Source organism: Ambystoma mexicanum, chromosome 9, assembly GCF_040938575.1.
Source record: "Ambystoma mexicanum isolate Mex_15411 chromosome 9, UKY_AmexF1_1, whole genome shotgun sequence".
Taxonomy (NCBI): Eukaryota; Metazoa; Chordata; class Amphibia; order Caudata; family Ambystomatidae; genus Ambystoma; species Ambystoma mexicanum.
This window is the reverse complement of record NC_090931.1, coordinates 661,326,900-661,346,529: the sequence shown is the minus strand read 5'-3', so window position 1 is coordinate 661,346,529 and position 19,630 is coordinate 661,326,900. Positions and strand designations below refer to the sequence as shown.

Here is a 19,630-nt window from a genome sequence, read left to right as displayed (position 1 = left end):
TTTAAACCCGAGACTCAGGCTACCCTTATTGACATGCTGGTGGAACCAAATGTCTTGTTTGGCAAAGCAGTAGAGGACGCACTCAAAACTGCCAAAGACTAGTACGATACTCTGAAGTCCCTGGGACAATTGACGAATAAGACCACCAATCAAAGAGGGAATAGTAATTTTCGTCGCTCACGTGGCCAAAATTCCCAGAGGGGCTCCAATTACGCACAGGCACAGGGGCAGGGTACATTGTGGGGTGGCAACCAACAGACTACCCAAAGTTACGGCAGAGGTAATAAAATGAGCCGTGGTAGAGGAAGAGGCAGCCCAGGCAGAGGCGGTACGCCTCCCGCAAAACAGTGACGTTCCGCTCAGGCAAGGGATCACATCGGGCAGATAGGTGCTGTCCACAGTGTCCGCAGGATACTGCATCGAGCTGCTGGAGCGCCCCCGCAACCACCCTCCACGACAAGATACATTCCCTGGACCACCAAAACATCCTCCTCAAGGAAATCGTCAATCTTCTCGCAAAGGACACGATAGAACTCGTCCCGGGCAACCAGGTAAACAAGGGTATTTATTCAACTTACTTCCTTGTGCCAAAAAAAGATTTGACAATGCGCCCAGTATTAGACTTACTCCCTACAAACAAGTATGTCAAGCCCCATAAATTTCGCATGACTACTCTACAAGAGGTAATCCCACTCCTAAAAAGAGGGGATTACATGGCAACATTGGACATGAAAGATGCCTATTTTCATATTTCCATGTTCCCAGCGCACAGAAGATTCTTGCGCTTCAAGGTGGACAGTCAGCACTAACCGTTCAAGGTGCTGCCCTTCGGTATAGCCTCGGCTCCAAGGGTATTCATCAAGGTACTGGTGGTGGTGGTGGCGGCAGCACACCTACGCAGGGAGGCAATCCCAGTGTACCCTTATCTGGACGACTGGCTCATCACGGGGGAAACCCCAGTAATTTGTAGATCCAACATCCAAAGAACTATCGACCTCCTCTTCAAATTGGGTTTCTCTATCAACGAGAAAAAATCAAGCCTGGTGCCAAGCACCTCAAAACAGTTCCTAGGAGCTGTCCTAAACACTCAAAAGGGGTTGGCCTTTTCATCGGAGGAAAGAATTCGGAATCTAGTACTGCAAATTCCTAAATATCAGTCCGGTCGCCAGATAACGGTGCGCAAAGCGATGCGTTTGCTAGGCATGATGGCGTCATGTATTTACCTGGTCGCCCACACGCGCCTGCGCATGCGACCCATGCAAGAATGGTTGGCGAAACAGTGGTCTCAGGCAAGTGGTCAGTGGGACGATCTAGTGGTCGTTTTGCCAACACTTGTACAAAGTCTTCACTGGTGGACAAGAGAGAACCTGTCAAAGGGGAAACCCTTTTTCGATCCGGAGATACAGGCTGTAGTCACTACAGACGCGTCCCTATCGGGGTGGGGAGCACACCTCCTTCACAGAGCTCAGGGTCTCTGGTCTCACACAGTGGCCAAGAATCACATCAATCTGCTAGAGCTTCTGGCAGTCTTCAGAGCGCTTTCAGCGTTCAAACCCCACCTGTTAAACCTGTCAGTGCAGATCTTAACAGACAGCACAACAGCAATGTTTTACATAAACAAACAGGGAGGGACTTGTTCGCGAAATCTGTCTAGGCTTGCCCAGAAAATTGGACATGGGCACTCAGACAGAACATTTACCTGTCATCTCAACATGTTCCAGGGGATCTCAATTCACTAGCAGACGCTTTAAGCAGAGATCCCTTCCCAGAAGAACACGAATGGTGTCTACACAGAGAAGTCGTAGAGGACATCTTCTCACAGTGGGGTTTCCCCACTATAGACCTATTCGCCACAAGCTAAAGCAGGCAATGCCCAGGATTCGCATCCAGGTTCCCCCAGCCAGACTCCAAGGGGAGCGCCCTGTGGATGAACTGGTCGGGATGTTTGCCTATGCTTTTCCACCAACCCCTCTCATGAGGAAGGTGGTCAACAAGATGCACAGGGAATCGATGACGCTCATCCTAGTTGCTCCCATGTGGGCGAGGCAACCGTGGTTCCCACACCTACGCAGACTAGCAGTGTGCGAGCCCAGCAGACTCGCGTGCTGGCACAACCTACTATCCCAGCACCAAGGTCAAACAGTGCATCCTCAACCCAGCTCAATGAACTTAGCAGCATGGCTCCTGAAGTCATAGAGTTTAGACATCTCAACCTACCACAGAGATGCATGGACATCCTAAAGGAATCTAGGAAACCAAACACGAGGCACTGTTACTTTGATAAATGGAAAAGATTTGTTATCTGGTGCCAGAATAAACCAATCAACCCGGTTGATTGCACTCCTTCCAATATTGTCACATACATGCTCCACCTGCTGGATGCAGGGTTGGTATTTAATTCACTCAAGGTACACCTGGCGACGCTGTCAGCCTACACCACCTCCCATAACAAGGTGTCGTGGTGGAACGTGCCAGTGGTTAAAGCCTTTATGGAAGGGGTAAAGAGACTCCACCCTCCAATTTCGAACCCACCACCAGGATGGGACCTTAATGTGGTGCTTGCTAAGCTCATGGGCCCACCATTTGAACCCATGCATAAAGCCAGTCTCAAACACCCGACCTATAAAACTGCCTTCTTAGTAGCTATTACATCCATAAGAAGGGTCAGTGAAATTTAGGCTCTGTCAGTGCAGGATCCTTTCTTTACTGTTCTTAAGGATAAACTGGTTCTACAAACACACCCTAGGTTCTCACCTAAGTTCATTTTTAAATTACACGTTAACCAGTCCATTGAGCTTCTGGCCTTCTTCCAAGAACCCAAAAGCTCTGCTGAGGTGAAACTACACACTCTAGATGTGCGAAGAGCGGTCCTCTACTATATAGACAAGACCAGGCCGCTAAGAAAAACAGACCAACTGTTTGTCTCCGTAGCTACAGGCAGAGAAGGAGATCACGTATCTAAAGGTGCCATCTCGAAGTGGATAGTCAATTGTATCCAGCTATGTTACTCCCTTTCAGAAAAAACTCTGCCTTTTACGCCAAGAGCCCACTCTACAAGGGGGACTGGGGCCACTCTGGCTTTCATTGCAAATGTACCTCTTGACACCATTTGCAAAGCAGCTACATGGAGCTCTATTCACACCTTTACTCAGCACTACTGCATTGACACTCATTCCAAGACAGATACTCAAATGGGACAAGCGGTTCTAAGACATCTGTTCGCTCATGACCCTTCTCACATCCCACCTCCTCCTTCTAACACGGCTTGCTTATCCATGCACAGCATGTAATCTAAGCAGATTCCACAAGCCTCAGAAGGTATACATTACTCACTGTAATCGTATTTCTGATGCTTGTATCTGCTTAGATTCACATACGCCCGCCCTTCCTCCCCTCTGAGAGAAGGCGCATGGATGCTTGTAGTCTTATCTATCTATCTGCTTGGATAAACTGTACTCACACTACTCCTCATGCTACCTCATGTCAGAAAAAATACAATCTGAGGATCCTACATGCGTGAGGGATCCTGGGTACAGTGTACGTCACACTACGGATAGTATTACTGGCACGCCCTATGTTGACGCCCATTTTTGAGTTTCGAAAAACAAACTGTAATACTCCGCAGCTTTCACTAGATGTCGCCCTATGCACAGCATGTGAATCTAAGCAGATACAAGCATCAGAAATACGAGTACAGTGATTAATGTGACACGCACACACACCCCCACCCCTCGAAAAACATGCCCAGCTTAACTCCGCATGCTCCTGTTGAAGTCCCCCATAATGCCATTTTGTAGGTTGTGAATCCCTTATCTTATAATATGTATATGCTCATGGGCTTTGCAACGGTAACACACAGAGTTAAGCTGGTCATGACTTCCCACAACCCCTGAATTTTAAGGGTTTTGTTGCGTTCAATCTGTGCACCTTAACTAAGGTTTTTCAGTGAATTTCAAGAATTTTGTTATACCATAGTTTTTTTAATGGGTATTAGCCATGGCCTTCAGCTGTGGCCTCTGTACATGTTCCCCCAATATATTTCTTTTTCACACATAAGGTAGCCATGGCAAAATGTCTTTCAGGCCCACTACCAGGACCTTTGGCCATGCCCACTTTATATTTTAAAACAGTACTTTTCTTTTTCACTCTCAAGCCATGGCCTTCACCCGTGACCATTGACCCCGGCCTTCGGCCGTGCCCACTTTCCATATTGCACGCCTTGACATGTTGCCCCAATATGTTTTATTTGAGCCCACTAGCCATGGCCTTCGGCTGTGTCCACTTTCCATATTGCACCATTCAGTTCCTTCAAGTAACACGTTACCCATATCCTTCAGCCACACCCATTACCCCACACCTCGATGTAGCTGTAAATAGTGTTTTTGTATTAATCTCATTTGTTTAATGCTTTCTAAAGAAAAAGAAAACCTTTTTTCGTATAACCGTGGTTATATTTGCAATGTACTACAAACAGCTCCAACTATCCGTAAACGCCCACAAATAACTGCTGTCATTTTCGTGTGATGCACTTTTGTTCCTGATCCCTTTTTTCTCCTATAACCCTGGTTATCCCCAGTATAACCCAGTTACGTGAAAACGTTCAAGCTCTGAATCTGGTCCCCATCCCTCCCAACTCCCCAATTTCTCATGGTGTCCTCTTTCCCCTTCCCATCCTCTGCCATTTCATCCTTTTTCCTCCTCAACATGGCATTTTTCCCACTTTTTGTTTTCGGCTAAACCCGGTTAACTCTTGCATTGAACACACAAAATATTGGCAGCTTTTTCATTTCTGAAAGGTCTTGCTGATGCAATGTGGTACACATATATAGCTATAATTTTGGGAGATTGGTGGGGGGCATCCCCTTTTCCATCAAATATTTTAACTACTGGAAGGAATAACCCGAAGTTGTTTCTTACCTAGTCCAATTCCATCCAGCGGTTTTTGCTGTGCACTCTGCAGAAAAGTTTGAATTTTTCCCTATGGGGAAATGAATGGAAGTAGGCTGAAAACAGCATATTTTTGCTTTCTTATAATTGTAGGAGGGTGAGGGGGGCCCTGACAAACCTTTTGTTTGCAAAATATCAGTCTTGCAAGTCAAAACTTATTCGGAATTCATTTTTCGGGTTTTCCTATGGAAATTGATGCTCAACTATACTGTACTAATATATATCCCTCTCAATGCATAGTCTCCCGCCCTACCCCCCAAATCAGTTTCTTCATCATGAGTCACAATACAAATGTCACCAATTTGTGACGTGGATAAAGGGAATTAACTGCTCTCTATGGAACGCTTCAGCTGGCTGAAAAGCTAGAATTTGGTTTCTCAAGAAGTTTCAGCAAAAGTCCAAATTTTGCAGATTTTTGGGGAACAGTTATAGAAGCTCTCTAATTCTGATAGCTTAACCCTGGCTTTGAGTTTTAGTTCTTAGACCTTCAGGTCTTGGCATTTGACTCTGGCCTACTGCTGGTACGCTGTCCCAAATGATTGGAAAATCTGTCTCCCATGGGCAGGGTTTCTCAAAGATTTGTCAAGGATGGAGAGTGAAGAGTGGGTTCACGCTCAAAGAATTTTTTCCTTTCAGGGAGACCGACTTTTCTTGAATTCTTGCAATGGGATGAATGTTTAGGCATTCTGACCAGCTTCTAGAGGGGAGTAAATGGATAAGTAGTCCTACATAAAGGGCAACCAACATTGGACATTTTTAAGTGCAGGTAGGCGGTATGGCCAGCTGTTGTGCTCTGGATGTGACCATGGTGAGTGAAGTGCTAGAATGGAGGCAGAGGAAGTGAGGGACAAAGGCAGGTTAGAGGCGAGGTTATAATGTTAGCTAGAAGGCAGATGAGTGGTAGGTTAAGAGGGTAACTCTGGTGTGGAGGTAGGCTTTCAGTTTGGATTTGAACAAATCTGTGTGGACTGTTTTTCGGATGTCCGGGGGAAGAGAATTCTATGCAAGTGGAGCAAGAAGAGAGATGGAGCGGAAGTGAGAGGAAGCACAGGGAGTGCGAGGAGCCACAAGGGTAGTCAAGGAGGCAGAGTGCAGATTATGAGAAGGCTTGTAGAGTTGGATAGAGCAGGATAGATACAGTGGTGCCTTACTATGGATAGATTTGTGAAGCAGGAGAAGACATTTAAATCTGGCCTTTTTTTGCATAGTCAGCCATCCAGCCTGGTGACGGCACGAGGAAGTAGGTGTGAAGTGAGGGAGTTCAAAGAGTCCTGGTAGCAAAGTTAATGATCTCGTCGAGAGAACAGAAAGCATAGTTGGGGAGCCCAAAGAGAATGCTGGCACAGTAGTCCAGTTTAGAGAAGACGAGTGGTTAAGAGATGCTTGCCAGTCTTGAAAGGAAGGAGGTGCCTGATTTTCATAATATTTGGGAGGATGAGGCGAGCTGCTGACCAATTATGGAGATGAAAGTAGAGAAGGTGTGAGAAGGGTCAAAGAGGACGCTGAGGTCTCTAGCTGTCGAAAAGTAGGGTGATACTGTCATGTGGGAACTGGATTAGCAGAGGAAGAGATGAAAGAGCTGTTGGCAAGAAAGAAGAGCACCTCTTTTGGTACAGAGTGCAAAGCCATCCAGTATTTCATGGCAGAGAGAGTTGGAAATGTTGATGGATGGAGAGTTCAGGAAAAGAGAAGATGATTTTGGTGTCATCTGTGAAGGGTTGGGAGGAGATTAGTGACCCAACAGCAGAAGTGTAAAGTGTAAAGAGGAGCAGACCCAAGACAGACCTTTGTGGAACACCAACAGTTAGAGGAGTGAGTTGAGGTGTTTCTCCAGGAGACACAGAATAAGTGAGATGCAAGGTAGGATTCAATCCAAGCAAGGGCTCGATCGTGAATCCCAAGAAGAAAGATAGTATTAAACGATCCAAGTGATCGACAGTGTCAAAGGCAACAGAGCAAAGGAACAAATCAAAATGTTCCAACTCTTTCATTGCTGAAATCGGCTGTGGGGGCACCAGTTTTTGGCCATTTGGGAAAAGGTGTCCCACTACACTAACCTTTTAGAAACAGGATTCTTGTTTACAAGATCAAAAACTGCTGTAGTGCAGGCCATTAGTGCTTATAGAAACACTGGTTTCCTGTGCGATTTACTGACTGATGTGATTGTATATCTTACTATGACTCTAGAAGTTGCATCACAATGTGGTTTTAGCCATGCTAATAACGAAACCGCTCGCGTCAATGACCACTTGTGCCTTTCCTTGGACACTATCCTATTGGTGGTAATTCCACTGGCCAGGGGGCTGATACGTGAGCACTCGACTTGTGCTGCTTTTAGCCACATGAGGTTTTCACCTTGACAAATCAAACGTGTTTGCTTGAGCGCACTCACACTCTCACACACTTCGGAGGTGCTCAGTGATTAACACCTCAATCGAGGCATAATCATTGTTTTTTTTCATTTCCTGGCTCTGCTTTAGTAGGCCAAAGCAGCCTCTCCCCATTCTTTCTCAGATTGGTCATTTCATGTTTAATGGCTTGCACTAAAGAAGCCCAACCAGTTGTCAGAACTTTCCCATATATTGTTGTATTGCCATAGGCTAAGAAGCACCCATAACCTCTGTTGAATGCTGGATAGCATCATGGTTTTTTCTCACTGTTCTGAAATTTAGTAACGCTTTTATTCAGTAAAGCTTTTATTCTAATGAGTTTAACGCCCATTGCACCGATTGAAGGAGTTGCTTCCGTTTTTTAATTGTATTTTCCAGCGGGAGATCTGCACAATTACCAATTATCCAACTGTGTGCACCTTCTACAAATATTGGTCGATGAATGTACCACCTAGTTCTAAAACATGGTTGGCTAGGCTGTTACTTGGAATGTTTTCTTGAAGCCTTGCTTGATCCAATACTTACTGTCTTCTAGATGAACTGTACTTCATCTTTTGTTAAAACAAGTTGTCCATGGTTAGCAGTGTAGATGATTCTAACTGAGGGCACCATTTTGTAAACACTTTTGCAGCTTCAAGGAACTATTTCTAGTCCTTTACAATTATCTAAGAACGCACCACTTGGTAACAGGAGAGATTTCATGTCCGAAAAGTACATCACTCTCCATAAACATTTAACTCTCTTGGAGATGCAAAGTAGAAATGCTGACATCTGCTGATCGGCAATGACACTACTTTTGGCAGAGGCGTTGCTAAGGGTGTGGGGGGCTCAGGGGGCTATAGCCCCAGGTCTTTTGGTTGTAGCCCCGGGTCTTTTGGTTGTAGCCCCGGATAGAAGCTCAGGGGATACAACCAAAAGGCTAGCCAGCCCTGAGTCCCGACAGCGTAGCCCCGGATCTTTTCCAGACCTAACACCCCTGACCTTTGGCCCTTGCAGTCCAGTTTCCTTGTGTCAGCTGTTCACATGTAGTCTCTTCTTTAGGTGCACTATTATGTGTTGTATTATTATTATGCAGTAAAGGTAGATTGGTGTATCCTTTGTATGGTGGTGTGTTGTCATGCTGGCATTGTTGTGTGCAGTTTGAAACATCTTAAGTATTGTAGATTGTAATGTTATTGATATAGAAAGCTGTCATCATGTGCAGTAGGCATATTGTGTGCATAGGGAACACTGTAAAGTTCTCACAAGTGACTTCACTCTGGTTTTCGTTGATTGTGCATCTTGAATTGTAATAGGTTGCAAAAGATTCATCTGCAAATGAAGGCATTTAATTGTTTTATTCAGCTCATGCCATTGTACTTTCACAACTCGTCCTAATTGGAAAAGCCACAGGAGAGATTTAACAGGTTTTTAAAGCCTGCATCATAAAACCTTCGGAAAGACTTGCATTTGAAATTGCACTTAAGCCTTCTCCTTTACATTATTTTTGGGACGCCATCTGCGAAGGTGATTTCCACAGAAAACGTACAAACCCATTGATCAGACAGCATACTGTTAGAATGAGCTTGTTTTCCATGGCCTGTATATTTTGAATGTGCAAAACTAATTTGCGTTTTCTAGGTGGCCTGACCTATATGGAAAACAATGTATTAAAATTCAAAAACAGATGTGCACTTTATATGCTCTATTGTGTACATGTCTAGCAATGCTGTTCTTACCTTATCTTCAATCTGTTGGAGTGCTCAAGGTGTTAGTTTGTATTGCCACGAGTGGCCTTTCCTAATGCACATTTTCATATTGAATTATCTGGACTAAGAAGAGCAAATGGACACTAAAGTTATGGTAACCTTCTTCTAGGAAGGATGAATCACAGACTCTGTTGGAGTTTAAATGCTGAAATGGGGGTATTTACTTGACACCTGTTGACATCTGTTTTAGAATCGGAAGATACCGGGAAAGTTTCCCTAATTGATCTGCTTATTCTGTCTGGGTTTTTTTAGATGCTGATGGAGTGAATGGCCGAGAGGACTCTGTGAACCTCAACGATGCAGATGAGGGATTTTCATCCGGGGCCTCTATCAGCAGCCAACCTATCGGGACCAAACCATTATCTTCTTCAACTCAAAGGGCCAGCAGCTTGAGGAAAGCAGTAAGTGGGCGTTTGGTTAAGGAAAAGGAATCCTCTTCCGTAAGACCGGATAGCCCTCGGGAGTCAGTTCCTCGAAAGCAGCCCCTGGCACAGCCATCCGAACCTGCAACGGAAGCATTGGCGCTAACGCCCATGAAGAAGCACCTGAGCCTTCCTGCAGGCCAGGTGGTGCCAAAAGCTAACAGCCTGTGTTTGATCCGAACTGCCAGTGCTTCATCCAGCAAATCATTTGACTATGTGAATGGCGGGCAGGCAGGTGCCAGCTCCAGCATTGAAGGTGTTACTAATCTGGCAGCTGGCAATACCAACCGGTTCTCAACCATTAGTCTGCAAGAGGACCGTCTGGGCAAATCTGGGGAAGGTAAAGATCTTCTGTCCCCAGGAACCCCTCTGTCTAAGCAGTCTCGGTCCCCAAGTTTTAATATGCAGTTGATATCTCAAGTGTAGCTTTAAATTGTGTCCTCCTCTGCCCTGTGCTCCTTTTAACCAAACTGTGCGTCCTATGCACAAGAACAAGAAATGTCATCCCACAGTGTGAAACTACAAAACATTGTGACCTGGTTTGTCCCAATCCTAGTGATCATACTGTGTCTTGTACTGAATCAGCAATAAGAACCACGTTTTCCAACCCTGATCCTCCCCTCCCTGTGTATGTGGTCGTTAAGCAATGTAAAATGAATGCCTTTTCATTCCTTCTTTTCTCCTTGGGTGATGTGCAATCCATCGTAGGCTGACCAGTTCCATTTCAACACTGTGAGACCGTGTAGAAGCTTGAGGAAATGTGAATGTGATACCTATGACAACAAGGCTTTGCTGATGAATAGAAACGGGTTCTTTATCTCAATTGGCAGGATCAAGAAGAATGCTGGAACGTAATTTATCTTTCTCTGATCCAGGAATGCCTCGGAGAAAAGCGTATGACACTGGATCTCTCTGAGTTTGTGCAATCGGCTCTTGCCAATGTTGCTGCTCCCTGCTGGCTCTTCACCATTCCAGGAAGGGTTGTTCTCCTTCTCGCGCTCATCCATCTCATCGCAACAGGGACAATCCATAAACCCAGACATTTGCATTTTACTTGTTGTTTGCCCTCAAAGTTGGTGAGCGCCTAATATTAACACTTGGATAGTAAAAGTAGCGTTGGTCTATTAGCTATGTACAAGATGACTTTCGTCCTCTTAAAGGGAGTTAGATCGCCACTGGTCGTACTCTGCAAGAACCAGCCATTTCAATAAAGGAAGATATAAAGAGGGCAAGATACTCTTCATTCATATATCCTTCTGGGATGTGACCAACGTAGATGTTGTGTATTGTGCAGTCACACGGATTCCCTCATGCTGCCTTCCCTGCATCAAACATCCATTCCAGTGATAATTCTATTGTCCCACCAGATTCCTGCAGAACGAAGCGAACACTCCTTTCTGGCCAGATCACTCTTCAAGAAAACACATCTGAGGAGGCAGGAATTGCTTGATGAGAACACTGAGGTGAAAATGTGAATTGTATTTATTTTTGTATACCGAGGGAAGCGTCCATGGAGTCTTACCCTCCTAGAGTCGACAATGCTGCTGGAGTCCTTTGGGGACATGCAAATGCGTTTCAAACTGGAACTGAAAGAAAGCATGTGCACAGGAAGGCAGGTTGCCTGCTGGGCCTACCTGACAGCCCACTGAGAGCTCAAGAGTTCAAGCCATTGAAGAAACTGACTGCTCTCAAGTCTACTTTGAATGTATACGGGATGTTGTTGACATGTTTACCACCTGCACGTTATAAGCCAGAAACTGTTGAAAGTTTGATGAATAGCTGGCGCTTTTGTTTTTTTGTTAGTGTTACTCTCCACACAGTTCATTGAGGTTTGCCTGCGCATTGCATCTGTGACCTTGTGTTTACATGTTTTCTGCCTCGTGGACAGCTCACAATAACCATTGGTCTGTCTGTTCAATCAACTTCTGTTTCGGTTGGGTTTTGTTTTTACTTTGAACAATGTTATATGAAGAAAATGTTAGTTTTGCAAATCTCTACATAAACCTCTGTTTACCTCGTGAAGAAATAGCATGCACCCAATTGAAGAATCTCTTGTATGAAGCCCACCTTGTAATGAGAAGAAATAATTCCCCACACATCTATTCTTTCCTTTTCCCTCATAGTGCTTCAAGTGTAACGAGAATACATCATTGCAGTCTTTATGAAGCCAAGTGAATGATATAACGTATGAGCATGCTTATGTCAGCGTTTTTTATCTTGGGATTTCTAAATTTATGGTGTATGTGATCAACTGCAACACTTTTTCGTCTGTACGGCATTTCTCGAAGACTCTTATGGAAATAGTCCATGAGCTACCAACCTCTCAAAGTACGAAAGATGGAGCCAATTGTTTTCAATATTAGTGCTTTCTGAAGATCTTTGTATAAAGTGATTGCTTCTGTCTGACATTTTGAACAAATCAAAAGGTTGCAGGTGAATTACCTCTCCAGATATCTTGAGTTTATGGCAATGGAGTCCTATGTGTGCAATCAGGCGTGACTCATTAGGGTGACTGACAGTTGGCATGTTATGCTGGCATGTTCCTGATGCCATCCCAGTGTGTTTGCCTAATTGACTCAAGCAAATGAAGCATGACCTCGATGTACTACTAGACAGAATCTCCTCACTCCTGTATGTTGAAAGTACTGCTCATTATTAGCACTCACTTGCAGCTTTACCTACTACATAACTATGGAGGCGGTGCAATATCTCTTGATGAAGACAGCCACTATGATCTTAATGAAAATGAAAAATATTTGAATGTTTCAGCCATAATAGTTTGAATTTGAGCCCCATTCTATACCCATTAAGGGGGCCTACAGACATACTTGTTTAGACACTCGAAAGGGTAGTTTAGTACGCCACTAAAATGCATAGTTCTTTCCATTACTATTGTTACTGTGGAGAAGAATAACAGGTAGCATGTGTTCTGCATTGGTGTAAAGCTCTTTGCATGAACAAAAAACATGTCTGAAGGGTAAAGTCTACCTAAACCAATCTGCATTTGGTTTTAAAGTTTATTTTTCACTTTTTTAAATTGTATTCTGACATAACCCAGCAGTGTAACACCCGATTATCTCATGCCTTGGTGGTTGAAACTATGCAAGATAAGGGACGCATTGCTCTTATACATTGCAACACTTACGACCCTTCATGTTTTGCCACTGGCTCAAATATTTTCAAATGTATAAATGAATAGTAGTCTCAAGGGCAAATGACAATCTGGCACTGGCTACCTAGCCAGTAGCATGGAGTCAATTCTCAGAAAAACTCTCTAAAGTTTGCCACACTACCATAAAATGTACAAATCGAATCCTATCGAATCTACCAGTGTTGAACCTCTCAATGCGTAAACGGCCATTTTTCAGTTCTCCTTATAGGTATAGTCAGTTTTCTCCCAGCAGAAAGGTCTTTGATATTTCAACAACCTTCTCCTCGGCTTTAATATTTGATCATTTGGGTCTTCTTTTTAGCAAAGATGGCTTTCTTCTAAATCAGTAAAAACCTCCACCTGTAGTATGTTTTCTAATCTACCTCCAGCTGTGAAATGGCGTTAGGGGGCAAGTATACGTTTGCTGACCTTTTCGTCTGTTCCACCTAGACAAAACGGCCCACCCAACATCTGTTGCTTTCGCAGTCTTAAACTTGTCGATCTGGGGACTTTGCTTCTTCAAATCAAATATACAGTGTTAGGCCTGAAATCCAGATCTCTGGCGTGTGGAAAATAAAACAAAAAAACTGTTCAGATCACCTAAGTACATTAAATGACTGCGCTGGATTCTTGAGGAGCATGCTTGAACCTGTGCTTACCAACCACTCTAAAAATATGAACATCATACTAGGCATGCCTGTACAGCTAGCATGCCACTCCAAGTGTGCAGTTGCTCATAACATGAGCATCGGCATTATGAAGAAAACAAATGTAATGGGATAGTTTCCCCATGGGGTTGGTGTAGAAATGTTAATATCAACCTAGCATTTCCCTGAAGCATTAGGGGCTCCTCAATGTGTTTGTATGGCTGTGCCTCGATGACTGACGTGTGTTCCGTTTAGCAGATTTGAAGTGACTTTGTAAAGAAGCGCTATCCCAAAGTGGCACAACCCCCATCCCTTGCACACAATCTGGCACCTGGGCTTTCTACTCGGTCATCTGAATGAGCCCTTCTAGAGATGCAAAACACTCCACGCGCAGATAGATTATATTATTCGTTTTCTTGATAGCATGGCCTATTTTCTGATGTATTTTAGCAATGATTACTGTGTATAGTAATCTTCGAAAGAAATCCTACCAAAGAGGCTTTTCTCCTAGTAATTTGTTCTCTGTAAATATCCTGTCCACTTGCTGAATCATGCGCTGCATCTTTCCTATGTCCCCAAACTTCCCAGCATGTATGATCGTTTACAGGTTGGCTATCACCGACAGAATGTAGCTGCGCTATTTGTGTCCCATTTATCTGACTTTTCACAGAATCAACCAAGGCATCAAAGCATATGGTTTGTAGGCTTGTGAACATTAGGAACAGAAACTAATGGCATGTCCGGTAAGTACTTAGAATTGATCAGTTGATAAACTTGCTAGCAATTAATCTTAGCCAATGCCTCGTATTTACAACGTGCATTTCCCTATTGCTCGATTCCACAATCATCCCAACTTCCTACATTCTGGCCCTTGCTTGATTCATTACTTGTGTGTGTGTCTGTGTTCCAGTGACTGCAAGGTGCGATTTTTGACTGGCATGCATCACAATCAGGCTTTTGTTTTCCTACTTGGAATGAAATTGTGAGATTCCTAAGGAAACCATGCTGACTTAATAGGAAAGGCAGCTGGTGGCCAGTTTGTAATGTTGATCTGTGTAACTATCTCTCAATACAGATGGCGCAGCAGGGCAATGTTTATATTATGGCATTGGAATTTGTTACCAAAAATCCAGTGCAGAAGGACAATCGAAGAATGAAACCAGTTATGGATAGTTTTGGGCAGCTATGTGTAGTTACCTTAATGTGAAGTGTATGTTATTCAAATCGCACAAAACCATACTGCTATTGGTCATTTCTTTAAGTATTAATATGTTCAAATACGCGTTGAATTTAGAAGTAACTGGAGTTATTTTTAGCAGTCAAATGCAGGAAGCAGGTCTCAACTGGTTTTCAATAAATCATGTTAACCTAGACTGTGCTTTATAGCAATATACCAGAAGGAACTTTAATGTTGCGTTTCTTCTCTACCAATGGGAAATATACTTCCAAGGAAGTATTGCCGAACTGTTCAGTCAAAGGGCTTCTCGCATGATTGGAACATTCTGACTTCATTGAAGTTGACCTTTAACCGAGAGCCTGGTGGTGCGAAATGTACAACTACAGTGGCTAATTTATCTTGCCGGAGCCTTTGAACATACTGCTAATCTTGTAAAGAGTACCATTTATAGATCATGTGGACAAATACAAAAACCCAGCTCAGTGCAACACATCACTTTTCGAAATTAAAGGCACACAAGACCTGGTGTTAGCCAAGCAGACACATTTGTAGCCAGATATGCCATAACTGGAAGGATGAGTAAGAAGACAGACAACCGGCATTAGGAGCGCATTATTTGGGTGAAGTGTCTGGAGGAAATACTGTCTGGATTTCCAGGGCTGGTGGTGGATTAGCTAGACTCTGGGAGACGCCATCCATTTTCCCTGGGATGATGGTTCGTGTGATAGCAGTTGAATAGGAGGTGTTTGTGCTGTCATTATGCTTGTTCCAGCACTCCAAGATAATCATCTTTGTCCATTTTGCACATAATTCTGCATTACAAAAGGACATAGAGTTCATGATTGTTGCATTATTGGTAGGCTTAGGTAGAGGGGGTAAAAAAAAACAGGCATTCAGGAAGTTGCAATCCCTTCCAAGTGATGGTCTCTGGAAAGCTATTTAGGCTTTTCTTTCTGAATGGCCAGAATGTGGCTCTGACCCTTATGACAGATGGTTACCCTCCTTTTGGAGAAGAACTCCTCAAAGATGATGACCAGCCAGCACATAAATTCTCATATATTGGGAAGCTTCTAACCCCAAAAGATGGGAGCACAGAATAAAGCAACTGCTGCCATGTTGGCATCCTTCTAGCGGGGTTCAGTATACAATATTAAACATCTTCCCGATACCCAATATAATGCACTAAATAGACGTGACTGATTCTACCACTGATCTTGTTTGCCTCTCCTGATGCACTTTCCTGCTGTGCAGGGATATTTACCTCAGGGTAGAAATATGGTAAATTTCTATTGTAATTGTTAATGCCCCATTCCTGTGGATTATCTAGTTTGTGAACTGCTTTTGCAAAATATTATTAGCCACAACTGTTATTATTTGGGAACCTTTTTTCGCACATTTCTTTTTGTCATTAGTCATGTGTGTACCTTTTCCTAACCAGGGCACTAACGGAGACCCTTTGTTTTTCTAGTGTGAGCACTGTAGAAAGAGCTCTATTGTGTAACATTGGATGTAAGGCACGTTATCTGTGCTGTACGGTTAGCCAGTGGTGTGCGGTTAGCCAGTGGATTTCAATCATGTGGCTTAACTTATAAAAAAAATTAAAACATACAGTTTAAGTCCCTGCTGTTCCTAAACATTTATAATTGCTCCCCTTTCTTAATTTTCATTTGTGTCTGTAATACAATGGAGTGTGTCCCCTTAGGGTTCATGTGTTAATTGAAGATCGCCGCTAGTTCTCTTGAGACTCTATTGCATCAGCCCAGCTTCCTTTTGTGTATTCATACATGGAACATGAAATTTGAAGACACATGTTACCCTAAACAGTTGGTGCTCGTGTTCCAAGAGAACATTGTCAAATGGATATTGTTGACAGTAACTCTATAGCAGTATTGTTATGTTTGGGGAATATTTGTAGTGCCCCTAACTCCACCAAGAAGTTATTGAATGGTGTCTGGCCAATGGGAGCGCAGCATTTTAAATCCTAATTACATACCAAAGTATGTACTTAACATTCCAATTACAAAGTCATATGTATGAAGATGGTTATGACTAATCTTCTCAGAGCACTTTTTGGCAAAAGATTCTTGAGCCCTAACTGCTCAGTCCTTACTTTATACCTTTATGCCTGTCAAACTCTGTCCCACAGAATCCAATAATGTGACTGGTATTTTAACTTCGTATTTCAAAGCATGCTTGTGAGGTTGCCCAGGTCCTTCTCAAAACTAGGGTAGAATATGGGTAAAAGACTACACCAGTGAATAGTGAACTAACTTGCCAAATACTGTTCTATGGCACCCTTCTGTACTCAGTCAGGTTCCCAGTGTAGCTGGAAAGCATTCATATTTGTTTAAACTGAAATGATTTTAGGAGTACATGGACAGATGTGTGGATTCTAATTTGTGCCCATATAAATGTCTTCGCATTCCAGTTCTTGTGTGGTGTTGTATCGTTTTACTTTGTAACATTTCATACAATTATTTTATTATTTTTTTAATTGTTTTATTTCATTAACCATCAAGTCCTATACATTCCATCTTTGTCTCCTATATGCTTGTAAGGTGGTGGCATTTACTCTCCAGACATCTGAAGCTAGGGCATTGACGTTGCATTGGTATTACTGTAATTGTTAGAAAGTATCTTACAAAATTCCATTGGGCACATCATTTAGTGTACCTGCATCCAGAACGGTTTGCATTTAATGATGGAACACCTTGTTTACCAGCTGGGACATTTTCTCTTTTGCATGTAAGATAACAAGGGAAAATTAGACAGAGGGCATCCCAACATATTCATCAGACTTATAATAGTGCCAGCTGGAATATTCCTGTCCAGAAAGACGCCACACGTCCTAAAATCTGTGCTTCTTATTTTGTGAATTAGTACTCCTAAATCTGCTTCTCTGTAACATTTGTGCAAAGATTTCATTCTGTGCAAATTCACTCTTGGAAATGAATGTCATATCAAGCAAACCAACCAGACAATGTCAAATGAGAACTGCACACTTTAGTTTTAACCTCTGCTCTTCTTCCTTTCCAACTGGTTGAGAATTCCCTGCCATTGTGGGACAGTTCATCCTGATTGGCCTGCAACTACAGACTATTCTCAATCACCCCTGAAGGAAGGGATAGCAAGTGTGGAATCACTACAGAAATATTTTGTTTTGATCCTTGGTGTATAGTAGGTAGCCCATTCATTAAAAGCAGCATTAGTGGACCCCAATGAAAGATTCATTCTTAATTAACACATTTCTTTTTAAATGTACGATTTTCCTTCTGTAGCTAAAACTGAAAACTGTTGTGTGTATAACCATCAACCGTCATCTGTTCTCATACGGCCCAGAGACAAGCAACCCCTGCTGCTGCGTTTTTACAACCAGTAACTGATGTGGGATTATCTTGCCTAAAAAATGTGTTTTAAGGTTTGACACATATATGCAGAAATAAATTTACAAGAATGTCATGGGGACCCTAGATTCTGGACGAATTGGAGCTCCTGACATCCTGGTCAATGAAGCTATATTTCCACAGAATTCTCAGAAACCTGAAACTGGGATCCCTCACAATATATCCAAAACCACATCCCCTGCCACAGCGTAAAAACACTTGCTGTTCATATGGCAGTTATCTTTTAGTAGCCCTTGGCTGGGAGATCTGGCTTCGCTGATTTAATGGCTTTTAACCATTCTCTCAAGTCGTCACTTTTCTGGTTTGGTACGATCCATCAACAGAGTACTCTAAAGTTCATTATTTCAATTCTCAAAATTGATCACTCACGGTCAACCCAAATTTCAAGTGCAGGGTATAATAAAGATCTTGTCTACTGACCCTCAATACAAGTGTATGCCGTCTTTGGTTATATAACTCCAATCATATGCACATTACAGTAGCCTGTGTGTTCACTCCGTATGATTTACACAATTTGTATTCATTTTTTGCCCAGCTGTAGGAATATCCTTTTAACACAGAACAGTTTGTTCTTTGGATTGTTTTTATTTACAGAACATGCAGACTCCAATATTGACAGTGGTGGAAGATAAAACAGATTGGCTCAAAGAGTGGTTACTTATCAAATTATTTGCTTCAACCAGACCATTGTGTTTATTAAGAGCAAGAGAAGGTCCACAAGACGTCAATCTATCTTTTGGGAATGAATGTATTGAACCTCATTATCAACAATGGGACTTGAAGTCAGTGTGGCAGTGAGAGCCTATCTTTGTTACTATAAATCGCACCACCAGGTAGGCTCCTGGCTGCCTTTTTAATATTTGTAATAAACTGATAGCATTTAGAAGCTAGTTTCTCTTCTGCCCTCGGCAATACGAGGTATGCGTTCAGTCTTAATTTTCTAACTAAATTGTCTTTTATGTTTATATATATTTTTTCGTCTTGCTTAAACCTGCTCAGTGGAATAAAGAATGCTGGAAAACGTCTGCGATGCTGTCTCGTCACAAAAGCTGGAGCTAGAGCGATCAGCTCATATTTTCTAAGGACAATTTTAGTTGGGGAAATCACTGTGGCAGCTACCTGCTTCAGATAGCTTTGCCATAAGTGTTGATATTGCCTCCATCTCAACAATTCAGGGTAAGGTATAAATATGCTATTGGAAAGCTTCAGAGAGAATGGGATATACTGCCAGTATGATGCCTGCTGTATGGTCCTGTCAGCCAGGGCCACTGAACATCTTAAATTGAAGACACATATATTGAAGATCATGTTAACAGTGCATGTTAGCCATTTATCTTTGACTCACTGAATCTGCTAAATGCTATTGACCGTTGTTGAAATGTGACATTGTAGTTACTGTTGACTTTGTAAATATCTACCAGAGATTGAAGGAATATTTTAAATGGCTGTAAATAGAGATGTACAAATTTAAAATTGTTAAAGAATATCTATAATATGTGAAATAAATATTGTGCTGTTTCTGGTTCATGTTTTGGCTACATTCTCTCTGAGTTTGGTCCGTTTATTAATTTTTTTTAATTTGATTTTTTTATTTGATTTGGCTGAAAAATTCAACCTTTCAATACAAGATACATTTACTTCATTTCTATTGTTACTCACATATTTAAAACAAGTACAAATATATGAACATGATATTCAAAAGTGATTTCAATTTTCATAAAAATGCTCAACAACATTTAATACA

The 19,630-nt window shown here is 42.5% G+C and overlaps 1 protein-coding gene across 7 annotated transcripts in view; it reads left to right on the top strand.

Annotated features, from left to right (window-relative positions):
- HYCC2 (hyccin PI4KA lipid kinase complex subunit 2) overlaps positions 1-19,413 on the top strand; it is a 1,329,865-nt gene extending 1,310,452 nt beyond the window's left edge. For 6 of the 7 annotated variants that reach the window (XM_069615445.1, XM_069615447.1, XM_069615443.1 and 3 more), the window contains one exon: positions 9,338-19,413. In XM_069615445.1, the coding sequence (XP_069471546.1) occupies positions 9,338-9,933 (596 nt within the window). In that variant the 3' untranslated portion in view covers positions 9,934-19,413. The remainder of the gene's footprint in view (positions 1-9,337) is intronic. The other variant, XM_069615449.1, reaches the window with a different exon arrangement.
- The last annotated feature ends 217 nt before the right edge of the window (positions 19,414-19,630 follow it).